The sequence below is a fragment of the Lacerta agilis genome, chromosome 5 (assembly GCF_009819535.1).
Source record: "Lacerta agilis isolate rLacAgi1 chromosome 5, rLacAgi1.pri, whole genome shotgun sequence".
Taxonomy (NCBI): domain Eukaryota; kingdom Metazoa; phylum Chordata; class Lepidosauria; order Squamata; family Lacertidae; genus Lacerta; species Lacerta agilis.
The window spans coordinates 20,354,271-20,364,051 of NC_046316.1; the positions used below are offsets into that span (position 1 = coordinate 20,354,271).

Here is a 9,781-nt window from a genome sequence, read left to right on the forward strand (position 1 = left end):
GATTGGGATGATACAAAGGAGTTACTGATCCATTTTATTCCTGACTGCTGTAAAACACATGCAAACTGTTTTTATAGTTTCTCTCAAAACTTTGAAGTTTTTCCAAATAGTTTTCATGAAATGGAGTTTCATCTGAGCTTTGCACACAGGATCTTCACAGTGGGGTGGGGAGGCTCCCCCACTCACATAGAATGTTGCGTGTTACCTGAGGAGTATTTAGTAAGATGATGCATAGTTAAAGCCACATACTACATTTTACATGTGTACTCGAGTCTCGCATAAAATGTGTATGCCCACTTAACACGCCCTAGCGCCTTCTGCAAAACCAGCCTCATGAACACTTCTCAATACAGTGTATTGAACCACCATGTAAAACATGCACCTTGTTAGTTACAATGAAACAGAGTTTTAAGATTAATTTAACGAAACGTATAGGGATTTATAGCTTCACTTTTAATGAAGGTGTAAAGAATATATGCCAAACACCTGAAGAATTTCTGTCCATTAAATATATAATAAGAGAAAACAGTATAATAGGTTTAAGTTGAAACGTTCTTCTGGTCTTCGCTTTGTCCAAAGGCTGTGCCCCAGGCAGTTGCCTGGCTTGTTAGGCTTTGTGCAGCCTTTTCTCCAGTATCCTGTGCAGCTTTGCAGGTGTCATCTACCACTTCAAAACAAAAAGCAAAACAATTTAAGGAGGTGAGAGACAATGGCTGACTACATATGTGGTTTGCTTTTTCTATAAGATGTAGAACTGTATTGGAAGTGCAAGTGTGCATGAGGGGGGAGAGTCTACATGCTGTTTAAGGAACCCATTCACCACATAAAGAAGCTGGCTTGCAGCATTTCAGATCTAGTTCACTATTGTCTGCTCTTGACTGACAATGTCTCTGCAGGGTCTCCGCCAATGGCCTTTACAATTACATTGGTACATGAACCTTTTTTTAAGCTAGATTTGCCATGGGTTACACTTGACATCTGCATGCAAAGTGCATCTTTTCTGACTGAGCAACAGAATGCTTATCGTGAGGGTTGCTAACTTGATTTCAAAAACACTAGCCGCCTGGGTAGGCTCAAGGTAATACCTGGTATTTAGCACAGTGGAAAAGAGCTAAATTGGATTTTTGAGTTGTCATATTTGAAGAGGTAAAAATCTGGACACAAAAAGTTGTAGAGCGTTTTTAGGGCAGTTGCCCAATAGCCCCGCTGCCCGAGTCTGAACCAGAGCTGCCCATACACACAAAACCAAAATCCAGGACATTTGTTTAAAAAATGTAAAATTTCCCCCAGGTAGGAATGTAGGACCCCCAAAGGAGGACTTGTCAATAAATTCCTGGACGTATGGCAACCCTATGATACCAGTTACTTGAACACAGGTTTACTATTTGGAACAGAAAAACTGTTCCCCACTTAAGTCTCTACTGGAGGGGTGGGGGGAAATCTGAATTTAGAAGGTATGCACCAAGTCTCTTCTGCATTTATAAGCCATCCAGATAACACACATTTTGAGAATTGCCCAGGTTATTAGAAGGATGCCTCCTTACCTTTCTGACCAGCTTCTGTAACCTGGTCCAGTACTTTCTGCACGCCCTGACCTGCTGAATCAACTGCAAGTAAAAAATAATAAATCACAGAAATAGGAAATTTGCAATTCTCTGAATTGTACCAAGCACATGAATGGTGTATCCTATATATTAATACCAAACTCATTGTTGGTTCTTACATAGCCAAAAAGCATTACCCCAGCACACAATGTGAGGTATCAGCAAGCCTTTATGGACTCCCAAGGTTTGCAGAAGGTAAAAAAAATTGGAAAAACCTAGAAGGGCGGAGGAGGACCCAACATACCCCAGTAAAATCTGAGCATGCTTAATGGGTCAACATGCTGGCTTGCTTGTCGGAGGACGGAAATAGAAATCCAGAGGGAAAGAGTATATAGAACAGAATCGTCGTGGAAGACACACTGGCTGGCTAAAATCCATAACAGGAGCAGTTCGCAATGCAACATTTTGTTGGTTCCACATGTCATAAATCATCTTCAGGAAGAGAAACACGTAGCTTTATTACACTAGCTCTGCTGAGAGATTTATTTGCTTTTGGTTCTCTTGTATCTCACCTGGCAGTGGCTATTACATCAGTCTACCTGAACTGTTCCTATCCTAGCTGGTCACTCTTAATTGTAACTTGATGAGCTGATGCCTGAGTTCGCCTTTTTCTTCCTTTTGTGTCTTAGATTATAAGCACGAAGGACTGTCTTGTATTTAATTGATCTGCAAGCTGCTCTGGGAGCCTTTTTAGCTGAAGAGTGGAGTTAAAATGCTATAATTATTTTTTTAAAAATGAGCCACAGCTACTTTAGTAAGGAAGCTCTATACATCATTAACATTTTAACATGCATTTCAGTTTTGCATTCCTGTGATAGTCAATATACACACTGTTCAAGGAAGTTGCATAAATCCTCCATGTTGCCCCAGGTCAGAAGATTTGCCAACTTTTCTCACCAGATCCTGGGCCTTTTACTGCTATCTGACCAAAGCAGAAAAATCTCAGCTGAAGCATTTTCCAGTAGGTTGGGGAAACTCCATTTACTTGAAGTCCAGCTCAAGAAAAGGGAATCCAGCATTTCAGAGAGAAAAAGGAATTTGCAGTGTCCATCCAAACTCTTTAGAAAGGCTGCCAGTTTTTCAAGCAACCCGTTGCAGTAGCTTGAACAGAAGCTGGATTTCTAGGCAATAGCTGGTGATATTTCTCCATGTACTGCAGAAAGTGTTGCCTGTTGGTTTTTTGCCGGCCAGGCTGTTTTCAGGTCAGTTGGCAAACCCTGTTGTTTATATAATTAGTTTTATTTTGGAATTCTAAAATGACATTTTGTGCCTTGATTACAAGCCCTGGTATAAACACTTGCATGGAAAACCTGAACAATTATGAAACAGAGGGGTCTTTGTTTGGCTTTCTGGACCCACGCCCTTCCAGAACTTTTATTTAAATGTCAGGATAATTACTGTAGGCAGTGCATTTCTTGATAGAAAAATCAAACCTTTTTGTATCTATAAATAAGAAATTCAATTTGAGGTACTTTGAATTATCTTCACACATTTTTGTTAAAGCTAAACAATGCCAGAAAACATTTTTCCTTCATTGTTTTAATTTTCAATTGTAAAATAAATATGGGCAATCATGGGCGTAGGCAGGGAGGGGCAGCTTCCCCCCTTAAATGAATAGAAATCAATAAAAAATACATATCTAACTGAGGGTTCTGCCCCCCCAACAAATGGCCTGCCCCCCAAAAAAATCCTGGCTAAGCCCATGTGGCAATGCAGTATGGTACACTCCCATCCCCCCCCCCCCTTGTAGGGGACAATACAGGTGTTAACTTTGTGGGGAGGGGTATTTTCTCACTTAGAAAGGCAAGATCCAAAGTGCCTTCTTATGAAATCCAAGTTATTCGTGCTTGGTTTTTACTCCCACCCTATTCCAAAGAGGCTTACTAAGGCAGAAGAAGAAAGTTGAACATATATGGTAACAAAAATTAAAATAGGTCCCAGGGAGCTTTGCTAACACACCAAGAGAGAAATGACCCAATCTGCTCTTGTGCAATTAATACCCTTGCAGCCTTTTTTCCTTTTACACTGGAGCATGATCAGCAGGTAAAATCACTGAAAGTTGTGTTACATGAGATCAGACTACTTTTCCATCAAACCTAGTGCATTTCTGGACTCCTGTGGCTCAAGGGTTTCAGGCAGAGGTCGTTCACCTCAAAGCTATTGACAGCATAGAGAATAAATGGATAGTAATACCTGCACATCAAGTTGCTGTTAAGACAACAACCCACCCCAAGTCTGACGTTGGCATTACTTAAGGATAGATCTTTCTGTGACTGAAAAAGTAGAATATAGACTGGTGGTTTTACAAGAACAAAGACATAACCTCAGTGTCTTTACCTGCATCCTGGGGAGCGGTCCCGGTCAATTTTTTTGCTTCCTCTTCAAGAATCAGCTTAAACATTTTTGCTTTTGTGTGGATGAGATCTCCTGCTCCCTGATTTGTAGATCAGTTGGCGGACGGTCGCTTTCTCAAATGCAGTCCAGCGCTGTTTTGTTGCTTCCCAAAGAGTTGGCTCTTATAGAATGGCAAACTCCTCCCAGCTAGGATCCAGAAAAACCCACAGAGCTCTGTTAAGTCACCAAACTCCTGACTTCAAAGGAAGTGGAGGGATGTTTGGAATTACTGTATTCCTCCCTGCAAGGGAGGGTGGGGTTTGGCACTTCTAAAAACTTTTTTAACCAAAGTAGTTTTCCACAGCTGCAAAACAAGAGTGGTTGTGGACTGGACTGGCCAGCCTGCTGTTATGAAACGTTTCCATAACTATGGCTTTCGGAAGAGCCAGAGGTTATATATAAGGCCAAATAACGGTAAATTTCAATGTGTGGGATTGGGGAAATGACACCAGTGCAAAGATACTAATTGCTGTGTTGGAAAGCACATGAACTTCAAATCAGAAAACTGTGACCAAATGGATGCAGCTGCGCAGGAGATTAATTCAGCCTTCTGTGGTTCCTGTTGTGGTTTTTTTTTTTTGTGGCACACCTGAGTGCAAAAATGGCATCAGGCAAGCCTCTGATCTGTGACCGAAAAACCATGTTCAGTCTGGTGGATCACAAATTGTGCCAACCTGCCTGAATTTTGCCTTTCTGGAAAATGCTATCAGTTGGGTTCATCGGATGGAAGGACTCCTCTAGGGAAGAAGAGAGATCACTCCGTGTTAGACAACATATTTTGCTTGCAGAAGGTTCCCCACTGAGTTCAGTTAAAAGGACCAGGTAACAGCAGATGTGCACAACCTCTTGGTGGGGAGTCGCTGCCAGTCAGAGTACACAAGACTGAGCTAAATGGACCAATAGTCTGACTGATGTTAACATAAGGCAGCTTCCTATGTTCCTGTGCTGAGGCTCATTGTATGGCAGATGGATTCTGCCTTTGCAAATGAGTGGCTTCACACAATCCACCCATGTGACAATGCTATGTGATGAACTTCTCGCCTCCATGCTAGTCAAGGGTACCACTTGTGTGATGGGAGAGTTGGAACTGTGAGAGGTGATACTTGTTGGAAGATGGTGCCAAAAAAAAGATGATGAGCATTATGTATAAGAGGATGGGCAATGGCTCATTGCACAGTTATGCCACTGTCCCAGAGTTCTTGAACTAAAATCCAACCTTTGATTGCATTAAGTCTCACCATTCACGAACTGGCCCGGGGGGGGGGGGGGTAACCAGTTGAAGTCTATGGACTTCTGCATCTCTTGGGTTGTTTCTGATAGCAACGGCCAGCTGACAAAAACAGTTACCAGGATACCTCACCCTTTTCCTGCTCCAGACACAAAGGTGCAGGCATAGGGTGGAAAGTGCTCCATAGTCAGTGAATCATTTCCTGCCTGCCTGCCAATTCTCAGTTTCTGGTGCATTGGTTCTTAGTGCCAGGGCTTAAGCCAAACAAATGGTTTTTAGCATAGAAGCCTTATTTCTGAATCTGTTGTTCTCAGGTGCTCAGAGGGCAGAATTAGAGAGCTAATGGGTGGGAAATGAAAGGAAGCAGATTTCAGGTAAATGTTAGGAGAAGTTTCCTAAAGGTAAGAACTATTCAGCAGTTTAATGTTCAATCCAGAGTAGTATCCATTTATTTTTTTCCCCTCCGCTGATGTTTTCCCAATGTTCAATCCAGGCATCTTGGGCTCATACCTTTTTCTTTCTATTCAAGAAGTCAAAAAGAGGTTATCCAGTTATATTATACCAAATGCATGATTTTTGCATTTATATTATACCAAATGCAAGATTGATTATTCCAGTAGTACCACCATCTCTCCCCCCCCCCCCCGTTTTAAGCTATAGAAGAACCCAATTGTTTAGGGGTTGTTCGGGTGGCGGCATTGGCTGGGGGGTGGGGGGACAATAGCCAATACATGTGGTAAAATATATCTTATGTTTCACACTGGAAAGCTATTTTAGTCTCCCGAACACCTTACATTCTGTGCACATGCATTCCTCCGGCGAGTCTTGGATTTGAGAAAGGGGGGGAAAGACTAGAAATCTCAATAACATTAAAAAATACCTATGAGAAGGTAGGCATTTTGCTCTCAGAACGGAAAGTTCCCTTGCTCCTTATTGATGCTTGCTTTCTACGTTGCTTACTATGGTGTCCAAAGTACACTTTTAGGTAATGTTAGGTATGCCTACCAGCCAGACAGACAACATGCCATATCGCTAAAGCAACAGGTTAGGCTTTTTAAAAGAGTCCTTGAGGTAGGTTGACAGGCAAGACAGCCTCTTAACCTTTTCCAGTTTTTCTAGTTTTATGTGTACTGCCAGATGCCAATAGGATGCCCTGAGAGTGACAAAATGCACATTTCATACCTAAAGACAAAAATAGGGAGAGGAAGAGAAGAAAAAATCCCCCATACTTCCACAGTTTCTAAATTCAGCATTCATTAACAGTGCACTCCTAATACAGAAATAATATAGGTACTCAGAAATAAGACCTAAAGAGGCTTTTCCCCCCAGCCAAAACTCACTGGAACTCAGTTCCAGCACCTGTCAGGTGGGCGCCATTGCCATTATAAGAGAACAAGGGAGGTGCTCATGGTGAGTTTTCTAGAAAAATGGCACTACTCACTCCCCAAAAGAGCAATTCTCCCAGTCTCTTAAGGTGGCAGTTGGCAAGCATCAGTAATTATTTATACAGTTTTGGGTGACAAGGAGAGTTTTCTTTCGTGTTTACAATGCATATTGGGCAGCATATCTGCTCAGCTTGGTATGTGATGCAGCGATAAGGGCCTTTAAGTGTTAAAAAGAAGGGAGAATTTTTACAAGTGTCACTTCTCTGATCTTAGTGCTTGCTTGCTGCTGTGTGGAATGGAGCATCATAGAACAGCTAATACAGCAGAATGATGTGTGGGTGGTCCAAAATAAGCCCACCACTCATTCACTATTATTGTGTCAATGGCATGTTGCATCATGCACTATTATTGAATCAATGACATTCCCCTGCCCCCCCAAACCCCCTAAAAGTAGGCCCCTAGCTGCTGTCTTCTGCGGTGATGCCAGTCCGACCATTAGAAAATAAATGAGTGCTCCCACACATGAATTATGGTGCTGGAGGAGACTCTAGAGACTCTGCAAAAAGATCAAACTTATCCATCCTTAAAGAAATCAGCCCTGAGTGCTCACTGGAAGGACAGATCCTGAAGTTGAGGCTCCAGTACTTTGGCCACCTCATGAGAAGAGAAGACTCCCTAGAAAAGACTCTGATGTCGGGAAAGATGGAGGGCAAAGGAGAAGGGGACGACAGAGGATGAGATGGTTGGACAGTGTTCTCGAAGTGACTGGCATGAGTTTGACCAAACTGCGGGAGGCAGTGAAAGATAGGCGTGCCTGGCGTGCTCTGGTCCATGGGGTCACGAAGAGTCGGACACGACTGAACGACTGAACAACAACAACAACAACAACCCACACATGATTCTGGGTGTCATGAGAGGGCAAACAATAGTTATTTGATTTTTCACCACTCTCTTTTTACTGTCAGGGAAGTGAGAGCCGCTTGCTTGGTTCTCAGGCTCAGGTAGCTGCCCAAATATCTTGCCTGGCTTCAGATACAGTAGTACTTCGGTTTAAGAACAGTCCTGTTTACGAACAATTTGGTTTACAAACTCCGCAAAACCGGAAGTGGTGTTCCGGTTTGTGAACTTTACCTCGGTGTACAAACGGAAACCGAATGGTGGAAGGGCACTGGCGGTGGGAGGCCTCATTAGGGAAAGTGTGCCTCAGGAATAGGAATGGAGGGATCTGTCCATTTTAGTTCTCTCGGTTTCTCTTTTTCCCCATCTTAAATTCAGTTTTCCACATTTCTGCACCGATTTTTAAAAAATGAAAATTCACCAGTGTTTTACTACAGATTTCTCCTAATGCATGTTTATATGCAGTTTTGACTAATGTACACATTTTCTGAAGGAGCTTTCCCTAGTACAACGCATGATTTTCAGTAATACACATATTAATTTTGTATGCACTCCCCCCCCCAAAATATATACATTTTTGTGAGCATTGCTTGGGGGGAGAACTGCACTGCAAAACTGAGTTGTGCTAATTTTGAAGGATCGTTGTGTTTTGGTTCTCATATTGTTTTGGGAAGCACTGAATTAAACTCTCCCCGCTTCCCTATTTAGGAAGGGAGGAACTGCCATTCACTGCTCTACCTAGCAGAATGCCTTGGCCTGACTCTGTGCACATTTACTTAGAAAACAAATTCAACTGTGGTCAGTTGTCTTGTTCCTACATGTGCCTTAATCTCTAACATCAGCACGCACTGCTTCAGAAGCTGTGGAAAGAAAACACGGCAAACCCTGAGAATTATATTCTTAGGCTTCTACTCCACACCGTGGCTGGAAAGAGAAAGTGCAGTAACACTGACAGGTTATGTGAAAATGTGCATCAGTGTTGCTTAACCTGAGGCTGTTTGTCCTGGGCATTACAAAATAATAACCTGTCTAAAAGTATCTCAAAATTTTGCATCACAATAAATGATGCAAATTTACCATTTTGGGTGTGTGCTGCGGCTCTCTGGCCTTCCGTTGTCACAGCTTAAGCCTTTTAACCTCTAACCCAAAACTCTTCTCTGAAAAGCATTGATCTCTCCGTCACTCACACCAATCCGCCAATCCCTGCACTGGGTCCCCATCGCATTATGCATCCAGCACAAACTCTGTCCTTGGCTTTAAGGCCCTGCCCAGGTTGTCCCACTCTTTGCTATTTGTACGCAAGCATCCCCACCTCCAGTGGGGCAAATATCAGACTGGGGAGGCCTTAGATGGACAAAATGTTGCAAAGGGGAAATGTTGACGCACCATCTCCCTTTCTCTGATCAGAATGGTGACTCCCCAGGGCTGCTTTGAAGGTGTTTTTGATTGATTGATTGATTGATTCAAAGAAAAACACATACAACCGAAGACTGGCATATCTAAGGGCCATAACTTTGGCATACAAGGTGTCATGAACTGGCAGGACAACGGGGAGGAGGAAGAGGATCCTGGCAAGGGGTGTAGCCGGGACTGTGATACACAGGGGCAAGCTGGGGATGGGGAAGGAGAGGTTCATGTAGGAAGTACTCACAGGGTGACGGAGGATGACGAGAGGATGGGAGTCAGTGCACAGGAACCAGAGCAGCAGGACCCAGAGCTAGAGAGGCCCCTGTCTCCATGAACACGGTGGGCTCTGAGGCATAGGGAGCAGCGGGAGGGGTGCTCCAAGAGGCAGAGGCAGGCAAGGGCCCCAAACCCATTTTCCTAGCTGGCCATGTGAGGCTCGCTAGCTCTCGGTGTGTGATTCCTCAGCTTGAGTAGGCTTGGAACAGGTGAGGGTCATATGCCTCGTCAAGCCCAGATGCTGCAATCAGCATGCAAAAAGAGAAGCAGAGCTGAGGGGCTGTGTTTGCTCAACTGCCCGTGTTGATAGACCTCAGCTTGGATGCTCTGCAGGACTGTGCTTCGGTTTGGAGTTTGCACACATGGATTGACCCTGGACTGACTTGCTGCCAGGTAGGCATGGGGTTCAGGACAGAAGGGATGCTTTGCATGGAGAAGGGCCCAAGCGCAACCCCTTGCTTCTTTAGGTAACTGCTCAGGGAGTAGGCGATGGGTGAGATCTCTGCTGGAGACCCCGGAGAGCTGCTGGCAGTAAAAGTAAATGGTTCTGGGCAAAGTTGCTCAGTATAATTCAGCTAGAGCTATATCTT

The 9,781-nt window shown here is 43.6% G+C and overlaps 1 protein-coding gene across 2 annotated transcripts; it reads right to left on the bottom strand.

Annotated features, from left to right (window-relative positions):
* Positions 1-401: 401 nt before the first annotated feature.
* ADIRF (adipogenesis regulatory factor) lies at positions 402-9,252 on the bottom strand. Of its 2 annotated transcripts, XM_033148797.1 has the most exons (4): positions 9,160-9,252; positions 3,942-4,145; positions 1,545-1,607; positions 402-667 (listed from the first exon to the last, which is right to left on the bottom strand). In XM_033148797.1, the coding sequence occupies exons 2-4, from the start codon at positions 4,003-4,005 to the stop codon at positions 540-542; spliced, it is 255 nt and encodes an 84-aa protein (XP_033004688.1). In that variant the 5' UTR covers positions 4,006-4,145; positions 9,160-9,252; the 3' UTR covers positions 402-539. The 2 variants fall into 2 exon arrangements, with proteins under 2 accessions (XP_033004688.1, XP_033004687.1); XM_033148796.1 differs by lacking the exon at positions 9,160-9,252 and having other exon boundaries at positions 3,942-4,208.
* Positions 9,253-9,781: the final 529 nt, after the last annotated feature.

Excerpts from the sequence above, each read along its gene's own strand:
- ADIRF (XM_033148797.1), bottom strand. The coding sequence starts at position 4,005 with ATGTTTAAGCTGATTCTTGAAGAGGAAGCAAAAAAATTGACCGGGACC. Across the intron at positions 1,608-3,941 it reads GACCGCTCCCCAGGATGCAG|TTGATTCAGCAGGTCAGGGC; the intron begins GTAAAGACACTG and ends TTTTACTTGCAG. Across the intron at positions 668-1,544 it reads TACAGAAGCTGGTCAGAAAG|TGGTAGATGACACCTGCAAA; the intron begins GTAAGGAGGCAT and ends TTTGTTTTGAAG.